Source organism: Phyllopteryx taeniolatus, chromosome 8, assembly GCF_024500385.1.
Source record: "Phyllopteryx taeniolatus isolate TA_2022b chromosome 8, UOR_Ptae_1.2, whole genome shotgun sequence".
Taxonomy (NCBI): Eukaryota; Metazoa; Chordata; class Actinopteri; order Syngnathiformes; family Syngnathidae; genus Phyllopteryx; species Phyllopteryx taeniolatus.
In genome coordinates this window covers 26,666,223-26,689,335 of record NC_084509.1, presented here as the reverse complement: position 1 = coordinate 26,689,335, position 23,113 = coordinate 26,666,223, and the positions used below count along the sequence as shown (strand labels likewise).

The 23,113-nt window shown below is 43.7% G+C and overlaps 1 protein-coding gene across 3 annotated transcripts; it reads right to left on the bottom strand.

The window, feature by feature from the left end:
• Positions 1-4,954: 4,954 nt before the first annotated feature.
• Positions 4,955-22,716, bottom strand: pak1 (p21 protein (Cdc42/Rac)-activated kinase 1). Of its 3 annotated transcripts, none has more exons than XM_061781608.1 (16): positions 22,550-22,716; positions 12,924-13,137; positions 12,318-12,412; positions 11,908-11,982; positions 11,124-11,196; positions 11,014-11,051; positions 10,590-10,703; positions 9,712-9,985; positions 8,795-8,858; positions 8,628-8,676; positions 8,013-8,125; positions 7,821-7,938; positions 7,649-7,748; positions 7,106-7,302; positions 6,146-6,283; positions 4,955-5,173 (listed from the first exon to the last, which is right to left on the bottom strand). In XM_061781608.1, exons 2-16 carry the CDS (start codon positions 13,114-13,116, stop codon positions 5,087-5,089), a joined length of 1,728 nt encoding a protein of 575 aa, XP_061637592.1. In that variant the 5' UTR covers positions 13,117-13,137; positions 22,550-22,716; the 3' UTR covers positions 4,955-5,086. The 3 variants fall into 3 exon arrangements, with proteins under 3 accessions (XP_061637592.1, XP_061637593.1, XP_061637594.1); XM_061781609.1 differs by lacking the exon at positions 22,550-22,716 and adding an exon at positions 14,338-14,449; XM_061781610.1 differs by lacking the exon at positions 22,550-22,716 and having other exon boundaries at positions 12,318-12,470; positions 12,924-13,060.
• Positions 22,717-23,113: the final 397 nt, after the last annotated feature.

Genomic DNA, 23,113 nt, shown 5'->3' with positions numbered 1-23,113 from the left:
TATTGTGTAATCTCAGTGGCTCACACTTCCTGCTTCACGGCAGAGACTCCTAAACACTTGAAATGATTTGTGTAAAAGACCCCTAAATGCCTCCTGGAAATGACTCCCACGAAAGGCTCAAACGCCTCTTCAAAATGAATCCTACAAAAGGTCCCTAACTGCCTTGTGGAGGTGACTCCCAAGAAAGGTCCCTAAACGCTTCATGCAAGTGACTCCTACGAAAGGCTCCAAAACCTCATGGAAGGAAGGGACTCCCACGAAAGGTCCCTAAACGCCTCCCGGAAAGTGAGTACCTATGAAATATTCTTTTGAGATGAACATGACAGGTCCCTAAACGCCTCACAGAAGTGACTCCTGTCAAAGGTGCCTAAATTCTGTATACTTAGGGGTCTTTCAGAGGCATCACTTCCATGAGGCATTTAAGGGAGTCCTATAAAAGGCCCCTAAATGACTCAAGGACTTGACTTGCACAACATTCCAGGAAAGACTAACATGACAGGCCTCTAAATGCATCATCAAAATTATTCTTACAAAATGCCCCTAAATGCCTCGTGGGAGTCACATCCACGAGGCATTTAGGGGTCTTTTATAGGCATCCTCTAAATGCCTCATGGAATTACAAAAGGCCCTGAAATACCATCCAGCATTTAGGGGTCTTTCACAGGAGCCACTTTCATGAGGCGTTTAGGGGCCTCTCATGTAAGTCTCTAATTTGTGCTTTGCAGAAGTCAGTTTCATGAGGCGTTTAGGGGCCTCCCATGTAAGTGTCTTATTGGTCTTTTGCAAGAGTCACTTTCATGAGGCATTTAGGGGGCTTTTATAGGAGTCACATTGATGAGGCGTTTAGGGGCCTGTCACGTTTGTCTCTTAGTTGAGCGTCAAGGGAGTCCATGAGGCATTTCGTAGGAATCCCCCAAACACCTCGTGGACGTGACTACCACGACAGTCCCCTGAACACTTCATGAAGGTGACTCGTATCTGTTAACTTCCCTCGGGACGACACGGAGAAGCAGAAAATGACGTCGGCTTGACTAATTTGGCCCAAGACGGAGCAGTTCCGTCACAAACATGGCCTACGTGAGGAATACATTCACTTCGTAGATGAATTTGAGCTACGAGCTTTCTGTGCTACTCCGGCTGCTGCCATTTAATCACACACTAAAAGGACACATTTAAGAGACCCACTTAAGATTTTGGTCTTGGTACCTGTACTCATCAACAAGAAAAGAAAAAAGTCCAGAGTTGTAGCTTTTCCACAAAGAAGAAAAGTTTCCTTATTATTATTATTTTTTTAATCTTTCTCAGCTTTGAGTCCGTCACGTGGAGAAGCTGATGAACGTTCGTTTGACTTCAGCGGTCCAGTCACTTTTGGAAAGACGTCCACAATTCTCCTCCAGCGGTTTTTCGTGTCCTCAGAATGAGACTATGCTTGTGGTTTGAATTCCAGTGTGTCCGGAAAGTTTTTACACTGCTTCCCTTTTTACACATTTGATGTTCCAGCCTTATTCCAAAATGTATTTAATCCCTTAAAAGTCAACACGCCACCCCATAATGTTGTCCGACAAAATGATATGCTTTGTTTGAACACGCTTGTTGGACCATATAAAGTTTGTCTCTTTTTTTTTTGTATGCTGTTCGTATATGTTGCTGCTCCACATGTGTCATAGTAGTTATTTGAAGGTTTATAATTACAGTGACGGCTACGCTAATTATAGAGTTAGCCTCTCTATAGTGTTTTGCATTATAAGTTAGCATTAAGGTAGCGGTCTTTGGTTAGATGAAACTATACAGTTTGCTCTGATTGTAAGCGTTGCTGCTTCATTTGTGTAACAAAAGTTGTTTGAAGGTTTATGAGTATCATAACATCTACATGAAATACCGTTTGATTCTCTATGGCCTTTTGCATTATATGTTAGCATTAAGCTAGCAGACGTTGGTGAGACCAAATGTTTGGTGGAACATTGGATGTTTAAACAATGATAGATGTTTTTTCTTTTTTGTATGAGTTTTACTTTACTGCAACTGACAAATAAACAGCTTGAAGCAAGCACACGCTGCCTATGCATTGTTGTCCATTGAATTTGGGCAAAAAAAGGGAGTTGACTCCATTTTGGAAAAAGGCTGTAACATTCATTTCATTCATTCATCTTTTCCCGTTCCGCTTCTCCACACGCGGGCCGGGGGCGTGCTGGAGCCTATGCCAGCCATCTCCGGGCGAGAGGCGGGGCACACCCCGAACTGGTCGCCAGCCAATCGCAGGGCACATATAAACAAACAACCGTTCGGACTCACATTCATACCTACGGGCAATTTAGAGACTTCAATTAACCTAGCATGCATGTTTTTGGGATGTGGCAGGAAAGCGGAATAAATTGTGATTGGCTGGCAACAGTGGTTATATTCTACTGTCTATTGAACGCAGGATAGGTGGACTCAGCAACATGAAACTTGGTAGGCACGGCATTGACGAGAACCACCACCAAAAAGATTAAAGACGCAGGAAGTCAGCCATTTTGGCTCAAAGTGGACATTTGAAGTTCATTTTGCCCATTTGCGGGTTCCTACAAAGCTTTCGAAAACTCAGCCCAGCCAAGCCAGTTCGACTTTGGTTCACACGTCTATGCAGAACGGCACCGTGGACGACTGGTGAGCACATCAAGAGTTGACCCGCAAAAAAGTCTCAGGAAGCCACGCCTGAAAAGACACAGGAAGTCAGCCATTTTGGTTTGAAGCAGCCATGTGAAAGTTCTTTCAAATATGAACTTAACATGAAGACAATGTCATCTAATAACAATCACGCAGGGCGTAACAATGTCAAATAGTTGAATTGTGTGTTTGTACATTTTGTGTTGCACAGTATGAGGTGCCGCGTGGTTCAGTTTCAAGGCAGGAAGCAAAACACGACATGGACTCATCGCACTTTATTGCCGCATTTGTGCAACTGGAAGAGTCGTCATCACTTTTCTAGCGTACCGAGAATAAAAAAAATAAAATCGAACCAAAAACATGCACATTCTTTGCATCACCGACTGCCTTTTGGTAGGTTGCATGATGGGTAATCATCAGCTAGTTCTCATCAATTAAAGGAGACTTATTATGTTTTGGAAAAAAATGTCAAGGTTCGCAGTTCTTTTATAATTTTTTTTTTTAAGCTTCGCTGAAATTAGCCTGTTTCAGGGGGCGGTTCTGTCTCATGCAAATGCGCCACTGCTCACCCCGCCCCCTTCTACAGTGGGGCCAATGCCTTCGTTACCGTGACAACCAGGTCACAATGATGCGAGTGGCTACTGCGCGCCCAAAAGTGAGTAGTCATTAAGATTCCATTTTCGCCGGTAGAGGCAGCACTTCATCACCGCGGCGCCAGATTGCATTACGTGAGTAGCGGATGCTACTTTGAACTATCTGGATACACGACTTTGGAAAGTACATTTTACATAATATGTCCCCGTTAAAAGTTGACTTGTTGGACTTCATTTGTCTTTTTTTTTTTTTTTTTTTTCTCCATCAACACTTAAGAGCATTCACACACAATTTCTTCTTTGCGCTCTCTAGTGCAGCTTTGCAAACTTTTGGGGTCCAGGGACCACTCACAGGGGAGACATTTTTCCAAGGGTGGCCTCATAATCCCACACAACCACCATGTGTGCCACTTAAATCCAATGGGAATTACAAAAGGCGTAAATGTCATGAAGTAGTTTTTTTTTTCAAGGAAACGAGTCTTAATCTTTACAAGAAAGAAAGATGGACATAAAAAGATGTACTCTTATGAGAATAGTCATATTTCTCCAAGATAAAGTCAGTATATGATGACATTATCAAAGTTTAACAAAGGGAAAGAAATCTATTTTTCATCAATTCCAAAAATATTTTAAAACTTTTTTTTTTGTTTTTTTTTTAACTGGAGAAGACTCCTTCATTCTCTAAAACAGTAATTCTAAAAGCGTGGTACATGAAAGTTGTGTTCAGTTGTCCAAACGGCCTGAATGCGAATAGCGAAAATCACTACGAAAGCATTGGAAAAAAAAAAATAATAATACAAAATTCTTGAATAAATGGAGCTATGCCGCCAATAAGTGTTTTTGGGCTCGCTCCCAACCCCGCCCCAAAAAGGGGGAAAAAAGAGAAAAAAACAATACTAATTCAAGAAAAATTAGGGAGAGAAAAAAAAAACAAAATCCGGGAATAGGTGAAACCGTGGGTGCCGAACTTCGATTATGCAGGGTCCGTTGTAATACATTTGAATTCAATCATTTAAGTACGGTGTGTATAAGCGAAGTTAATGTTCAAACTGTGCATAATGTTACAGTGGCTTACAATGACATTTACTTTGGATCTTTTTATATAAAACCTTTGCCTTTGTTTTGATTAGCACTTAGGCCGACTATCCTAATGTCTTTCAATGATTGCGGTACGTTGAGAGCTAAGTTATGTTTTTAGGTTGCTACATGGTGTGAAAACGTAGGACTCCATTCTCCCCCAAAATACACTTTTTGTTTGACCCCTCCCCCCACAAAAAAAACATTTTTTTATGCAAGGACGTCACAATCATATCAGAGCTTTTAATTGGTCCAAAGTTAAGGGAGGGAGGAGTCATTGGTTTGTTTATTTTTTTCCCATTGGCGCGCCAGTCCGCTTATGTAGGTCGATTATTTTTGCCGTCCACCAAGCTTTGGCCCGTGGACCCCAGTTTGAGAACCCGTGCTGCAGTCAATATTATCACGAAAATAATTCTTATTAATCGTCGTCTCTTACTCACAGTGCCGACTGGACCACGGACGCAGCTGCGCTACGCTAAGATAAGCCGCGTCAATGCTACAATCACTTGATTTCCCAGCATGATCGTTTCTCTTGCTCTCTCTCGCACACGCACGCCGATTTTAAAAAAATAAAATAAAAACGACAGCTGCACATTCAGATAGCTGACAAAACAGACACGCGGCGCGCACACGTAGAAAACAGCGAACCGAGTCTCTCTCTGCTGATGACATCATCGATCGGACCAATGACATAATTCGCTGGGTGCCCGCCCCCTCCTCCGAGAGGCCGGCGTAGAGGAGGAAGAGGAGGGGCGGTGAGCGTGCGCCAGCTAGCGGTTGTTCTTGGCGGCCTCCTTGGCGGCAACGATGAGCGGAGTCAGGCTGGAGAGCGGCTTGGCCATCTTCAGGAACTGGTGCTGAGCACGAAGGGGGGAGGGGACAGAGGCTTGTCAAGAACATGGCTCAGAATTCGGAATTACACCGAGCCCGCTATATCGGAGCTTTTTTTTACTCCTTACTGCAGTACCGCTTCGTGCCACAACATGCCGGCAGCACTGAGCTCTACCGGAAGACATAAAGCGGAACGAAAAACAAGAAGAAGAGACGGAGGAGGTCCCGTATTTACCGCAGTGATCGTGCACGTCACAGAGAGAATATTCCATATGCCCGCGAGTGTCGTCGTATGCTGTTCATGTGTGTTGCTGCTCCATGAGTGTAAAGCGGCAGTTGTCGGAAGCTTCACAATTACCGTAACATCTAGCGCTATCATCATTTACAAATATTTTCAGAGACCCTCCTCTGTTATTCGCTGAAAAACTAACATATCCGTTTGGTGCTCAGGCCAAAGTCCTGTAAACCAACAAACAAGTATTGCTTTTCTTCCATTTTGAGGCATCTTGGCGCCAAGGACCTATGTTGAAGTGAGTTGAGAAGTGTCATTAAATGTATAATCGCCCCATCATATTACAGTATTACATACTGTATCCACACACAGTATGAAAAATTGATGGATACCTAGTTTGAAAATACAAAGTCAAGGAAATGTTCGGCTATTGTTCAATTTTAAAAAAGTGGTTTGGTGACAAAAAAAAAAAGCTTGCAATCTCTCAACATTATTAAAAGTGCCGACCATTTGCAAATTCGGAACCGATTTGTAGCAAGAAACATGAAGTCGACGAACACCATTTGCTTTCGCGGGCCACACGGAGTGATGCGGCGGGCCGCATCTGGCCCTCGGGCCGCGCGTTTGAGACCCGTGGTGTAAGCGGTGAGCATCAGTGGGGCCCCGCTCGCTCTGAACTACAAAAGCCACTCAAAACAAACCAACCAAAACAACTCTCCGTGGCACGTCCAGTGGGAATGTGCGTGCGCTTGTTGTTTTGCCGTACCTGCAGCAGCTCCTTGGCCGAGCCTCTCTTCTCCACGTCCATCTCCAGACATCGGTTCAGGAAGTCCCGGAAGGTGGCCGAAAGTTTCTCGGGGTTCTGCAGCTCCGGCGTCCCGTTGGTGGCGATCAGATACAGGGCCTGGATCGGAACAACGCACCTTTTGAACTACGGCAAAGACCGAGGCCGCGGCCGTCAAACCGGGTTCGGCAGGAATTGTTTGTAGCCCACTGTTGTGCTGTATCAATTTCTGAAGTTCAGAGCTAAATATGAGGACCAGCGCTACAATAACAAACCGATGACTCCGCCCTACTTTAGCTTTGGCCCAATTAAAAGCTCTGAAAATAACTGTGAGGTTTCCTCACAGACATCTCTGCATCAATAAAGTTGTTTTTTTAACAACATAAGGCAAATTACTGGAATAAAGTCTTTTTTTTTTTTTTTTTATAAGAACAAGAAGCTATTATATAGTCCTATTTTTTTCGACGCCGTCTTTTCCAGAATAAAGTTGTATTTTTCATTATTCGCTGACTCGTCACCATTTTTGTCCTGAAGCCAAATTACAAAAGTAGGGTTTTGCCGCCATCTTGTGGCATTTTGGTGCCAAGGCACACTGTTGAAGTGAGTTGAAGCGCTTCCTTTCGACAAAAGTAGTGCTTTGACATCACCTTGTGGCATCTAGGTGCAATTAACCAGTTGCAGATTTGCGGCAGGGCTACCCAATATTTATTTTCTTTTATTGTTTTACATAAAGCAGTCTTCCAGACTCAAAGGCGTCTTTTTTCTTCCCCAAGTAACAAAATGTATCCTACGTTTTTTTTTTTTACTGAACATTAGGCAACTTTTTAATTCATAATTCATCCGTGGCTACACATGAGGGGGTCCTCGGGAAAATGTAACCCCCCTGTGAGTTTAAGAAGCTGCGTGCTAAGAACATGAAGGATTGTAAAGAAAGGCGCTGACCCTGAGCGGGTTTTCGTTGAGGTAGGGCGGCTCGCCCTCCACCATCTCGATGGCCATGATGCCCAGGGACCAGATGTCCACTTTGGGCCCGTAGGCTTTGCGGGTCACCACCTCGGGAGCCATCCAGTAGGGCGTGCCCACCATGGTGCTGCGCTTGCTCTGCTCCGGGGTGATCTGAGCGCAGAAGCCGAAGTCGGCTGCGACGCAACAAAACAAAAATCAATCAACTTCTTTACTGGAGCTTCAATTGTGCACTGAGGAGGAAAAGCTGTCAACGATGTTTCCGACGGCACCGCAGCTCCTCCTACTGGTCCGAATGAGCAACGACAACAACAACGGTGAGAGTGAGCTGCTGCCGTGGACAAAAGTATCGGGTCACGTCGAGATTCTCCGCCAGCGACGATCAATTTCAACTGCATCAAACCGCTTTTTGACGATTCGAAAAGGGCCAATATCGGCCGACTGATTAATCGGCGGGGCCCTCGTCAATCACGCAAATCAATCTGTGCTAATAATCCTCGTCACAGGAGGCGGGCTACTGACTGAGCTTGACGGATCCGTCCATGCCGAGCAGGATGTTGTCGCTCTTGATGTCTCTGTGGATGACTTGGTTGCAGTGGAGGAACTCCAGCGCCTGCAGACACTAGGGGGCGACACGGCCCGTCACCGGCCGCTTCCATTGTCAAAACCGTTTGGTTTTTTTTCCCTCCCGTACCTCTCTGCACACGGCCGCTATCTGGGCTTCGTCCATGCAGGTCTCCGTGACGACGTCCGTCAAGGAGCCGCCGGCCAGGTACTCCATCACCACCCACAGCTCGTCGCCCACCAGGTAACTACGGCGACCGACGGCAAGACACGGATTTAGGCGCGTTCCCTTCGGCGGCGAAAAGGCGAAAAAGTGTCCGACCTGTCCAGGTAGTTGACGATGTTGGGGTTCTTGTTTTCCCTCATGACCAGGATCTCGTTGATGATGAGTTCTTTCTTGGGCTGCTGCTGCAGGTTCATCTGCTTGATGGCCACCTGCCGCGCAACAAACATGTCGTCATCGTCATCATCCTCATTTACACTCCCGAGACGAGTCAAGTGTGACACAAAAAGCGCTAATCAACTCCCGGTCTGCAACACTAGCTAATTAACTTGAACTAACCAACCGATTAATTAACTAACTAACTGACCCAATAAACAATCACCCTACTAACCAAATAACGATCAAACTAACGAAACAACCAACTACTTTAACTAACCAGCTTCACCGAGCAACAAACTAGTCAACTAACCCTCCAACAAACTGGGCCACCAATTCATCAAATCACTGATAAACCAACTATACAAGTAAATGGTAATCCATCTAACCAACAAACATAACTAAAGAAACAGCTATTTGACAAAGTACAGAAAGAGTAAACTTTTTTTTTTTTTTTTTTTTTAACTATTTGACTATTTTCAGTGCACCAATCAACACACAGCATGTTACCTAGCACTATTTTTTTATTATTTTTATTTTTATTTTAAATGAACTGACCTCTTGTCCGGTGGCGACGTCGATGGCCGTATAAACCGTCCCGGACGCGCTGACGCCACGGAAAAAAAAAAAAAAAAACAGCAAGTGAACGATAGCACCTCACATTCACACAGCAATTGGAACTTTCCAAACATGAAGAAAACATCCGGAGCGAGCCACTCACTCACCCCTGTCCGATCTTCTCGAAGCGGGTGTACTTCTTCTTGGGGTCGCCGACACTCACGATGGTCCCTGCGGCGCGCACACACACACACACAAACACACACCTCATAGTCAGTATTATTTACCAAATAGTAAAACCTCCACCGGGTAAGAATTAGGATGTGAAAAGAGCGACGGCGCCAGCGTCTCTCATCCTAACTGTTCATACGTCACACTCGGCGGCATGCTGGCCGACACGTGAACACAAACGAGAGAAAAACGAAATAAAAAAAAAGAAAAAAAAATGAAGTGCAACAGAAATACAAATAATAAAAAAGGAAGCAATGTACATAAATCCATCCATAAATGATGAAAATACAAATCGAAATCAAATTAAATGGCGTAGAAAACAGAAATATTCATGGAATATAATGGCAAAAAAAAGATCGCAATAAAATTGAAAAAGTACCCAAGCAGATGAAAATGAAAATTGAAATGGAACAGAAATAGGCTACAATAGGACGAGTGATACAATAGGATCGGATCAAAATACAATTTGAAAAAGAAATGTCACATATACAATAAAAATGGGAAAAAGGAAATAGGAATAGAATTATAGAAAGGCGAGAGAATGTGTTCAGTTGGGCAGTTGAGCACAGCAGGAAAGTTTGGGACGAAACCTGGAAGAACAACCAATCAGATGATCGGATTGGACAGAGGGGGCGGAGACAGTGTGGGCAGTGGATATCGCGCCTGTCAATTATAGAGGCAGACAGGCAGTATCTTCATCTTACCAGCAGAGGGCGGCCTGAGCACATCTGGACAGGCGCGTGCGGTTCAGGAAAATATGACATATTTATCAACTTTTTTGCATTTGTTTTTCCTCCATTTTGATGTTTTAAAGGCCAATTTTTTTAATGAAATTGCTGGAAGTGAAACTTACTGAGCTTCTCCAGGATCTCCTCGTCCGACATCTTCTTCTTGCGGCCTTTGTCCTGAGGGCGGGGCAGGGAGGGCCCGGGGGCGGGTATGCCGCCCCCGGGGGGGCTCCCGGGGGCGGCGGCGGCCTCCGCGGCGGGGCAACCGGGCGGCGTGACGGCCGCGGCGGACCCCGAGGAGGAGGAAGAGGCGGCGGTGGCCGCGATGGGGGAAGTGGCCGCGTCTTTGGTGGGGGGCGGCGGCGGCGGCAGGGGCTCCATCACTGAGCGCGTGTAGATCTGAAAAACAACAACCAATACAAAGATTGAGCTTTTCATATACTTTTATATTTTTCAATACAAATTCCAGTGGGTTTGCTTTTTGTGATTGTACGTTTGTGATTGTGTGCATTTCTTTGTTTCTGTGTTAGTGTGTGTTTTTGTTAGTTTGTGTGTGAGTGAATTTCTTTTTGTGCGTTTTTTTTTTTTTTTAAATATTTGTGTGTGTTGGTTTTTGTTTGTCACTGATGGCGTAGCGGCCCACTCGCCTGACTTCTTTTGTGCATTTGTGTGCATTTCTTACTGTGTTTCTTTTTGTTCGTTGGTTATTGTGTGTGTGCGTTTGATTTTTGTGCATGTGTTTGGGTTTTATGCGTTCTATTTTTTTGTGTTTTTGTGCAAATTTGTGTGCGTCTTGCAGTGGGGTCTGAACAAGTTTCATGGTAAGGACAGAAGTGCAACAATGTAAATCATCAGTGAAAGTTTGTCTAAAAGCTCGTGTGTGTGTGTTCCAATCAGGTCCAATAAAGTCATCACCATGGAGACGCTGGAAGGCGCCATAGCAGCAGCGCGTCAACCGCCAACATGTCTGAGGACAACTATGTGTGTGCGTGCGTCCTCTTACCGACTTGGTGTGTTCCGGCCGCGGAGCGATGACGGGCGGCGCCTCGGCTTCGTCTTCGTCTTCGTCTTCGGACACGGTGGCGATGGCGGGCGTCTCCGAGACGTTCTTGGAGATCTGAGACGAGGACAGAAGACGACCGCCGGTGACATGGTTGAACTGTGACATCACTTCCTGCCAGTCATCCGACTGAAGGAAGCACCTTTGCCCTCTGTCACGTGCTCAAAAACAAAAGCGCCAAATTAATCAATTCAATTTCAAACGATACCATTCAGATTCCGTTTTCCAGTGCAATTTTCAAATTAAACGGCACAAATTGAAATGATGCAATTCCTGGTGACGCATAATATTGCAGCTCTTACAATACAAACAGCGAACGCTCGTGACGACGCGTTCAGGGACACTCCAGATGATCGCGTGTTCTTACCGCTGTGGTGGACGACGCGAAGACGTCCGCACTTTTGTCTGCGTGAAAACACAAAATGTTACATGAGGCCAGGAGACAAGGTGGGTGCGTGTGCGTGTGCGCGTGTATACCAGTGAAGCTCATGTATTTCTGGCTGTTGCTGGTTTCCTTTGAGTCGTAGAACTTGAGAACGTCCAGCACGGCCTGGAAAAACAAGCTAGTTACTTATGGTCGATTGGTAGGTAGCTAGGTAGGCAAGTCGTTATGGAAGCTAATTCGACAGCTGTGAAAGGCAGATAGGTAGGTAGTACTTACAATAGATTGGTAGGAAGTTATGGTTAGTAGCTAGGTAGTTATGGTAGGTAGCCAAGTAAGTATGGTAGTTAGCAGTTGTTAGGCAGATATGGTAGGTAGAGTAGTTTAGTAGGCAGTTATAATAGCGAGGTAGGTAGTTATGGTTGGTAGGTGGGTAAGCTATGGTAGATTGGTTAGTAGCTATGGTGGGTAGGTAGGTAGCTATGTTAGCTAGTAGTTTTGGTTGGTAGGCAGTTATGTTGGCTATAGATACGTAGGTATGGTGGGTATGTTGGCAAGTACAGTAATTACAGTTGGTAGGTAAATAGGTATGTCGGTGAGGTGGGTTGTTATGGTAGATACTGTACTGCTTGTAATTAGTCTTAGAAGTAAATGGTGATTTCTTCACAGTATTCCATTTTTTGGAATTCCTGATTTTGTGGGTTTATCAGCTGGACACCCAAATTATGTAAAAAAATAAACAAATAAATACTTGTGGGCCCTGAATCTATAATCTATGAAAGTTTAATTTATTGGATGGAACTAAAGAAACTTTCCCATGATATTGTCATTTTTTTGGGGGGAAAGGGTGCGCATATATATATATATATATATATATACCTGAGGATTCTTCTTCTGCTCCAGTTTGGTGATGTTGGACGTCTGCAGGAGGCGCGCCCACTGCTCGGGCATTCCCTACGCACACACGCACAAATGGGGCGCACCAACTTGCTCTCAGACTGGGTCAGCACATCCAAATTTACACTTCAATAATTCTCTGCTCCAACAATTCAACTGGAGTGACTTGACTAAAACGCGCACACGCGCGCACACACACACACACACACACACACACACAGTAGCTAAAAGAGCCCAGTGAGGCGGATCAAGATTGAAACTAAACAAGGCCTCTTTGTCTGATGAGATTTTTGAAAGAAAAAAAAAAAAGTTCATTGGTGTGAGACTAACACACATTTCTATACAGACACACACACACACACACACACATTGATACGCACGCGTGCACTTACCGTAAACTCCCCGGTGACGGCGTCAAACCCGACATGGATGGTGTGTTCGAAATCCGACGGCAGCGAAATCTCAGGCCGCTCTTTCTTCTTGTACGCTGAAACGCAAACCGCATTTATTCCACCTCGTCACGCTTTTGAAACCAGGAAGCAAAACTAAAAAAAAAAAGAAAAACAGCAACAGGTGGCGCTATAGTCCAAAACTGCCAAACAGAAAGCCGAAGAGATTCACTTCAGGAGAGGATTGTGGGTAGCTATGGTAGTTATGGAACACGTGTACGTACTTCCACCTAGTTGCTCGGTAGTTAGCTAGCTCATTTTGTAGTCATGGTGGGTAGGTCAGTAGTTGGGTAAATACTGTAGGTAGGTCAGTAAGAAGGTAGTTATGGTGGACAGGGAGGTAGGTAGATAGTTATGGTACATCCACTTTGTATGCCATTTGGTAGGTACAGTAGTTATGGTAGGGGTAGTCATGGTGGCTACATCAGTAGGTAGTTATGGTGGGTAGGTAGGTCGTTACGGTGGGTAATTATAGTAGGTATACAGGTAATTGTGGTGGGGAGTTAGTAACAACGGTTGGGTAGGTGTTTAAATATTTCTTGGACTCACTCTTGTCGCCGCCGCCGGTCAGGATGAAGCGAATGGATCGATCTTTCTTCTTCTTGTCCTCGGGGTTGGGGGGCAGGGGTTTGGAGCCGTGATTGACGGGGGCGGGGTCTTTGCCGCAGGAGCCGATCATGGTGCTGGTGTTCCTCATGGGCGGGGCCGGCGGCTTGTCCTCCACCTCCCCGTTGTCGCACATCTTCTGCTACTGCGCCGACGCCTGAAAAAAAAAAAATAATAATAATGTAATGAATAAATCACGGCCATCAATCACAATTACAACCTGCACAAGAAACACATTTTTCAATGCTGACAAAGCAAACTAAAGTCACTTCTCACACAACACATTTTTTTCACAGTCATATTTTCCACACAACAGTATACAAATTTTAGTACATTTTCACATTTCAGTAAAGTAATTTTTTAAACTAATGTAAAAGATTTTTTTTTTCCCCTCAGTAAAAAGTCAGTTTTCAGTTTTTTTTTTTTTTTTTTTTTTTTTTTTTTAAACACCAAAGAATTTTGCATTAAACCTAGGAATTTTTTCACACTCAACTAAAATCATTTTTTACATCACACTCAACAAGTCATTTTTTTACATGAAGTACATTTTCATGACAATAATGTCGTTATTATTAAAACTAAATGTAAAATTATTTCACACCAAATTTTTTTTCACCCATTTTGTTTTTTGTTTACACTAAAGTATTTTCTTACAGAAGTTGATTTCACATCAAACGAGTCATTTTCACACTTATTTTTTCCCCTGCACGAAAGCAAAATATTTGTTTTCAAACTGAAGTCAAATATTTTTCCCACTTCATTTTCCCCAGACAAAAGTGAAGCATATTTTCACATGAAACTAAAGTCAAATTCCACACAAAAGTTAGTCATTGATCACACTACCTCAAGTAATTGTTCAAACTAAACTAAACTACGGTAATTTTCCACATCAAACTAAGGTGATTTTCGCGCAAACGCATAATACGGTCTTCTTAAGAGCTGAGAGGAGGATTCATGAGGACAATAAAAGAGATTATTAGATTAAGACAACAAACGACTATCTGGTCTGAAACATTTGAAATCGATATTTCTGTCCCATTTTTACACTGCTGTGCCATCTAGATCAGATCTGGACTCAACTTATCGGATGCACATATTTCATTCCAATGACTGACAACATTTTCCAGGCACATGATTTTTTTCTACGTGAACCTTGCAGGCTCTTCGCCATGTTGGCCGTTTGTGCTCCATCGTGGCCACTTTTGCCCAATCAAAACCATTGACAACCCTGTTTCTAAATCCCTTGTTATTCATTGGTTGAAATCATACAATTTGGATTTTAAAAGGCGGCTTACTGCACTCTAATTTACCAAACGACACTTTAAAAAAAAAAAAAAAAAAAAATAGAAGATCTCACCTGGTAGCAGACACAAACGCCACAAGAGAAACTACAACAAGTGTGCAGCAGGAGAGCCTCAGACGTCTTCTTTTTACACAACCCAGATGTGATGTCACACTGTGATGTCACCAGGTGAGTCACATGACCCAAACACACACACACACACAGTGTCGTGTGTGTGTGTGTGTTCCCCCGAAAAGACAACATGACAGTTGTGTGTCCCAGACAACAATCAAGTGACACATTAAATGAAACGCCAACAGTATTTTGCTTTAACCTTTGAACTTTACACACATGGAATCTTCCTGGAAAAGTCACAGAAAGCCTCTCTCTCACACACACACACACACACACACACACACACACACACACACAGTGCACTTTGTTTGAGGGCTATCAGACGTTTAAACGTTTACCGTTTGCGAGGAAGTGACCAACTCTTTGTTGTTTGTTGGTCTTGAACACACACGCACACACACTAACGCACACACACACACGCTTGGTCTCAACGCTTCGGGGAGGTGACAATCGAATGCAACACGGTACAGTCGAGTCCTGTTTCCACTGTGAGCATTTGACTGCAATTTGCAATGCAGGCTTTTCTTTGCATCATCTTGACATGTTTACCACTCTGCTTTGTGTCGCCAGCTTACCAATTTCCACATTTGAATTACCCCCATGAGTCATCGCTAGGCATCCTTGGGTCCCTTGAAAGACGCTATTTAAATCAGAAATATTATTATTATTATTATTATTGTGTGGAAGGCGAAGAGCAAGCACACACATGTTACTTTGCACCCAAAAAACCCAAAACATTTGAATTATTATTATTATTACTCCCACTTTTTTAAGGGCATTCGACTGTTTTTACATTTCTCAACGGATTGCAACTATTCAAACTTAAAACGCATCACAAAAGTTCGAGCATATGAGGAATGACTTTCCACCAGAATTCCACATTCTCCGTGCACACAAAAAATAAAAACAAAGAGCGACTTAAAGAGCACAACAACTGCAGCTGCAGCCGCAACAAAAATGGCAGACATTCAACAGAAAAGTTGTCAATCTTTCCCATTCCAAATTCAAACTGTTCAACTCACTCACTCAAAACTGCAATACGTGCAATTCATGACGTGATGTCGGGGCCGTTCGCCAAGCGTTGACAGGGCGGCCATGATTTGATCGCTACTGTACTTAGGAATTGAGGTAAAAACAATATAGTGCGCATTATTGAATGTGTGACTTGATTGTCGTCTGGGACTCGCAACCGTCATATTGTCTTCGTTGAGGAAACGCCACACGATACTGTGTGTTAATCCGTGCGTACCTGACAGCAGCGTCTGAAATGCGACACTCTGTCAGCACCTCCCTGCTAGCTTCAGTGTGTGGACTATAATGTTGGGGAGGACCACACCTTGGTGTTCTTCACAAAGCTGCATTTGTCCTTCTGCTCGAAAACCCGAGGCACTCAAAACACTTTGAAAGAAATGGAAGCGCCAATAGCTAAAAGCGACCTCAGCTTCAGGTCGCAATGGAGCCAGTAGGGGGCGCAGATGAGTTTCTTCAAGGTGGGACATTCGCTCCACGCACACGCGAGCCATTTGGTCAACTTACTTATTAGCGTATCAAACTTTGTCATCACGCTCTGCCTCCTACTTCAAACCTAAACGTGGCGTCTTGAGACTTTTTTTGGGCGTCCACTTTACGATAGACGTGTCGACCAACTTTCACGAGGGCAAGTCGAACTGGCTTCGAAAGAGGGCACGAGAAGAAAAAGAAGCGGGAAGTCATCGAGTCAAATGACCCAAGAAAGCAAAGTCTTCATTATTGTGAACCGTAAGATGTGATGTGGTTTTGTGTGCGCGTGTGCGTCAACTTCCTGGAAGGAGGCCTCACCGACTGACAGCCAAGAAGAGCTTATCGCCTGCAAGGATGCATGACGCCCCGCCCGACAACAACAACAACGTCGCCACGGAAACCAACCTCTGACTGCATCTGTGTGTGTGTGTGCGTAAGGTCATCAAGGCTATGTAACGAGACAATGAGGAAGTGGAAAGGAGGGAGTAAAGTATGACATGGAAATAAAAATATTGAACAAAAAGGACAACGGACACACACACACGCGCACACACACGCACACACAGTTGTCTCAGCTGGTCTCTAATTGCAATATGCAGACGGTGGGGTGTGATAGATGGTTGTGTGTGCGTGTTGCTCGGGTAAAAATGAAAAAAAAAAAAAAAGTATGACATCATTATCAACATCCCAATAATAAAACAATAATGTCACATAAGTCCGGTGTGTCTGTTTGGTATCCGCTTTCATATTTGACAGCCACGCCCAGACCAGAACAACGCAAGTCGTACACCAACATTGCAAACGACATATGTCAACTTCATATGAGGATGAATGGACTCCCAAGTGTGTTTCTGTACCAAAATACTGAAAGCGCTGCCCAGAAACAGTCGACGAGTCGAGGGGCTGGGAAGCTAACACGCTAATACGTAGCATCAAAATCAGCACTCGCTCAAGAGGCTAAAAGTCGACTTAAGTAGCAAAAAAGAACAATGCCAACAAGTGGAAGTGACGAGAAGTTTCTAATGGGAGCCAAGAGTACAAACTGCCAATAGCAGAAAATAAGTAGAGCAATCCCTCGCTTTATCGCGCTTGGTTTATTGCGGATTCAGTGCATGGCAGATTGTATTAAAAAGGTCAGTGGAGTGCAGTTAGTCCCCTGCAAATCCAGGAAAGAGGCCAAATGGCAAATGTGGCAGCAAAGACTCACACAAGGTCAATTGGGCTAATCTTCAAGAAACGTTATGTTTAGAACACAGTTTTATGAAATAAATTCACAAATGGCAACCCTAGCCTGATGGCTAGCAAATGCACACACTCTTAACATCAACAGGAGCAAATGCAAGTGAGGAACAACGTTTAGCTTGATTTTTTTTTAACAACTACAGGACTGCAGTTAAAAACATCACCGCGAGGAATTCTGGGTAGCCGTAAAGTTTTTTGCCAGGAACGTGAGTGTGAGGAACGACTGCAGTTAAAAACATCACCGCGAGGAATTCTGGGTAGCCGTAAAGCTTTTTGCCAGGAACGTGAGTGTGAGGAACGACTGCAGTTAAAAACATCACCGCGAGGAATTCTGGGTAGCCGTAAAGTTTTTTGCCAGGAACGTGAGTGTGAGGAACGACTGCAGTTAAAAACATCACCGCGAGGAATTCTGGGTAGCCGTAAAGCTTTTTGCCAGGAACGTGAGTGTGAGGAACGGTGCCAATGGTGAACCCAGGAAATGACCTGCCCGCACCGCGTCATTTGTGGCCACGCGCTTGTGTTGCCTTTGCAGGTGGCGCCCTCAAGTGGACACATCAAATACCTGCATTACCGTAGAAATGTTTGTTCATTTCGTTAGTTTCATTCCACAAGTCAAACCCATTAAAGAATAGTGGTGCCCTGAGATACGAGTTTAATTTGTTCTGTGACCATGCTCGTAACGCAAAACACTCATATCTCAAATCATCCATCCCCAGCGAAATGAAGTGAAATGCCTTAAATGCATTCCAGCCTCCCCAAAAAAACAAAAAAATAAATGCTTGTGTTTTTTCCCCAAGAAGAAAACAGCACTATATGATATTTTACTTTGCAAAAACACAGTAATGACATATTAAAATAAAATGAAAGAAATTAAACTTTTTTTGCCACATTTTCTGCTTCAATTCAACATACATTGTGCTGCTCCTTCTGGTGTGCGCACCTTGGCCACCAGGTGGCGGTATAATACAGCCATTACAGATGTACAGTACATAGAGACGGTCACAACTCCTCAGCAAGCTGTGGCAATAGTGGGGCTTTTTTTCCCCCAATAGAGGATAAAGAATATATTGCTATATATTGTTCCGTCTCTCTACATGTGCAGACTCCACCGTTTGTGTTCAAATATGCAATCGCGTAAAGCGTTAAAACAAGTGAGACATCGACGCTAGTTTCGTTAGCCCATCGAGTCGGGTCGTACGCATCTCGAAGCACCACTGTACAGTATGTACAAGTACTTTTCAGAAGGCCAATTCCAAACTTGTTTCTATATTTTTCGTTAGCTGTAAGCTATAATTATCCAAAATATATATATATTTTTTTAAATGTACTGCGTGTAGTGAAACTACAAAATAAATACAAGTTTCACTTTTGAAATGCAACTTCTGAAATAAATTAAGTTTTCTAACATATTCTGATGAATTGAGATGCACCTGTATGAGTATTCTAAAGATTGTATAACACATGACTACAATAAACATCAATTTTTATTTTGGGTATTCCAACGCAGTCAATGTGTGTTATTTGCTGTATTATGTAAATGATTGAATGAATGAATGAATGATGGGAACAAAGGAAGTGCGCTAGGACGGAAGCGACAATAGCAGGCATGAAAAAGACACAAAAGGGGAAAAAAAAAGAAAGTGATGGGCACAAAAGAAAAGAAGAAAAGTGGTGCCGACTGAAACTTTTCTCTCGCTTTCACACACTTTTTCCTCTGTCGCTGAACCTCGCTCGCCCCTCTCTCCTTTCTTTGAACACATTGTTACACTTTTTAAAGACTCACATTGTTATTACACACACACACACACACACACAGCTGTCGGGGTGGTTATCGTGGCAACCGCATCAATAATAGAGGCCGCCCCAGTGCATGCTGGGAGAGTTTTTTTTTTTTTTAGTTGCGATTATTTATTTAAATAAAAAAAAATAAAAAAATAAAAAATAATAATTTTACTGTGATTTCAACGCATTTGATTGGATGATTTTCACAAAAATGTTGGGAGGACGTGATTTGTGATTCGATGCTAGCAGCTTAGCACACAATTAATTGATTGCAGCACAAAGGATCAGTTCTTTTCAATTGATTAATCAATTGATTCTTAGGAAAAAAACAATTTTTTTTAGGTTATTGGGGAGCTGGGTGACCTTAAAATAAAACTCCAATTATTTTTTTTTTTTCAGCATTAACTTAAAATGTTCAACAATTTAAGATTTTTTTTAGTCACGAAAGGAATCGGAAAAGTCACTAAATCTAGCGACCAAATGCCAAAGTTGTCAACTCTAGCGATTCTTTGTTTTGTTTTGTTTAACTAGCTCCTCCCTTTTGACAGCTATGTTGTTAGTGTAAGCAGTGCACATCAACCGGGTTGTGCTTTCAACTGGACGAAAACAGAAAACAGAAGGCCGGCAGCTGTGCACACGTTCACACCTCAGCGACACAATAAACACAAACGCGCGCGCGGTGGAGATTTAGCAGCCGCTAAGCTCTCATTACTTCGGGCTAAAGCTACATTTCGCCACCTGTGAATCTGCGTTTAGCGTACGCGTGTGTGTGTCTGTGTGTCTTGATCACTTATGTTAAATACACGCACGCACACATTTAAAGTGTCGGTGACAGTCGGCTCATCTGAAGCTTTTGCTAATCGTATCGCAAGCTAATCACACACACACACTTCTCATTCTTCCTTTAACATTTAAAAAAAGGTGTGTACACTGTATATACTGTATGTTTATGTGTGTGTGTGTGTGTGTCCGTTGCGTGCACATAGAGGACGTGTAAAAGGTGCGGCGTGTCGGCGTGATTCGCTAGAGTTGTGAACAAATCAAACGTTCGCTTTTCTGCCGGCGGCGCGTGGCTTACGGAGGATGAACAAAAAAATGAATAAAAATCCAGGAAGAAGGTCAAGACAGCAACGCAAAAGTCACATTTGGGAAAAAACCTGGGAAAAAAGAAAAATCGAATGAAAAAAAAAAAAAAAAAAACTAATGGGTTGTCTAACCAACGGACAAACAGACTAACTGCATAGATTAACTAGCTAACCAACTAACTGACTAAACTAACTGGCCAACTGACTAAACAATTGACTGACTGACATTTACGGAATGACTAATTGGCTAACTCACTAACTGACTGACTGACTGACTAGCAAACTAACGAGCCAACTGACTAACTAAAATACTAACAGAGCGGCTACAATACGTGCCAACGAACTGACTAACAAACCAAGTGTCCAACCAACTAACTAAACCGACAGAGTAACTAACTAACAGACCGACTAACTGACCAACTGATTTACTGAATGACCTTCCAACTAAGTAAACTGATTGACTGATAGCCTGGATGACCAACGAACCCACTAAATGGCTAACTAAAATACTAACCAACTAACTGACAGACTAACTAAATAACTATGTAGCTCACCAACGTACTCATTGATACTAACTGACTGACGGACCAGGACACAAACCAACTAAGTGACTAAGGGGCCATCAGACTAACTGACCAATTAACCCTAACCAACTGACTAACTAATGGCCTGTCTAACTTACTGGCCAACTAACTCACTGTTAGCCTGGATGACTAACTAACCAACTGACCAACCTGTCACATCTTTGCTCTGTTTTGCCAATTTTGCTGGGAGCCAACGCTAACAGGAGTGATAGATTTCCCCAGGTCCTGTAGGTGGCGCTAACGAGCATTTCAAAGTGCTTGACCGCAACCATTTGTCTTTTGACCATTCTTTTTTTTACTTTGAATCCTGGATTGGCACGGAAACAACTGCGTGGTTTCTTCCTTTTGCCAGAGGTCCTAAAAGTCACTTTCGATTCTTTTCAGGGACGAGAGCAGGAGCGACGTCCTGCGTGATGGGAGTATTTATAGATGACAACATTAGCGCTGCTCCACTGCCCGCGTCTCTCACACACACACACACACACACACTCGAGCCTGAAAGCGCCGGAAAAGAGCTGCAAAAGCCTGAGGAGCAACACGCCAGGTACCAAACATCTCGGACGACGTCGGACTGGCCTGAATTCTTCCGGGCGACAAAAGCCAAAGCTTCACAGGTGGTGCCGTTTGTACACCGAGCCTTCCGTGTCATTTGACCAAGACGTCGGCTAATTATGCAAAATGGCTTGAATGATTGATTATTCGACTAAAATCGAAAATTGCCGGGGTGGGGGGGTGCAGTGGGCTTTAACTAGAAAACTTGGCTCTCTCCAGGAAGTCAGCAGAGATGCATTCACTCGTTCACTAATTCACTCATCCATCGACTGATCGATTATGTAAATGAGCGGACCGGGCGCTTTGTGCTGAGGAGTGCAGAAAAATCGAAGTCACGTGACCATCTGGGACCATTCGCCGCCATCCGTTAGGCTCGTCCCGCTGACTCGCTCCGGATTCAAACGCCAACTTTTGACTTCCGCCGAGGAAGCGCTTCTTTATTGATCCGCTAGTTTACGATCGACATCATCAACAAGGTCTCGTTCTTCCCAGGATCTCCCCCCCCCCCATTTTACAGTATATACAAGTATGTATTATCATGTGTGTACATGGTATGATTTATTATTAAAATCATATTTGTGTGAAATCCAGCCCAAAATCAGTGAAATTCAACACACAAGCCATCACATCACGCCCGACTGAATCCGGATCTGATCCAGGTTGTGTTTACACTGGTTTAACAGGACAAAGCCATTGAACAACATTCTGTGCACGTTGACGGAGGTCTGCACTCGCTCAGCCTACTGATTGTGGTTTTCTCAATTTTAGTTTAATTTTATACAGACAGTCAGATAGATAGATAGATAGATAGATAGATAGATAGATAGATATATCTAATGTAATTCCATCATCTACATTATTTTATGATCTTCATTACCTATTTATGATCTTTATTTATTACCTATAGTAGCTGTCTTAGTTCTATTAACCTATCCAATCAATAAAGCTGTCACATTATACCAAGTTGAACCCGGATCTGATCCCGAGTGCATTTACACTGGCTTAAAACAACAATGCCATTTAGCACTCTTCTTCTGTGCCCACCCTGAGGCCTCTGCGGTGCCTAATAAAACTTCAACGTGTCTTCTCCGGACACTTTGTCATCTTTTGATTTTATTTTTTATTTTTTGAAACACAACACTTCAATTAACAGCCAACGTGACCGCAGCACTTTCTGTTTCGATTGAGCGATCAGATGACCACAACACGCACAGATTTACGAGTATTAAAATAAAGATAGTAGGTGTTTAAATAAAAAAAAATAAAAAATAAAATAAAAAACGACAGAATGAAAGCTATGTTCCAGTTTGTGTTCTTGAAGCCTTCTTGAGCCTTTGCTCCGCCACACCTCGACCGGCTCGAACATTGACCACAAGTTGAATGAAAAAGTGGAGAAATGAAGCTCACCTTTCGTCTTCGAGCTCGTTAAAATCCACGGGAATGGAAGCGGGGCGAGGTACGGCTCCAACACCGGGCCACGCCGTCTGTAGCGGCCGCTAAAGTCAGCTCCTCCACCGGGACTGCTTCGTCCTGCTCCCCCAAGCCGAGCCGAGCCGGCCTATTGTTAGCTAGCCGCCCGGGAGCCTCCCCAGCGACGTAATCCCCGCCCCCTTCTTCTCAAAGCGGCCAGGCCATTGGTCGGAGCTTCCTTCCCCTCGCTGCCGATTGGCTGTTGCGGGGGCTCTCCAGAGAAGGGAGCCCTGGTGCTGCGTTCAGGGAGAATGGGGAATTACGGCGGCTGCATGCGCATGAAGCGGCAACGCCTTCCTGGCTCTTGTCCACCTGCTCATTTTTTAAATATTTCATGTCGCGCTGTCACGTGACGCGTTTATAACCAAAATAATATCAATAATGGATCAGAGCTCACATTTGTAGATGTTCTATTCTTATTGTCTTTTGTCAGGCTTTCTTCAAAAAAAAACGACAATCCCATTGGAAACCATTCAGCATTTTGTCACACAAGGCACAAAT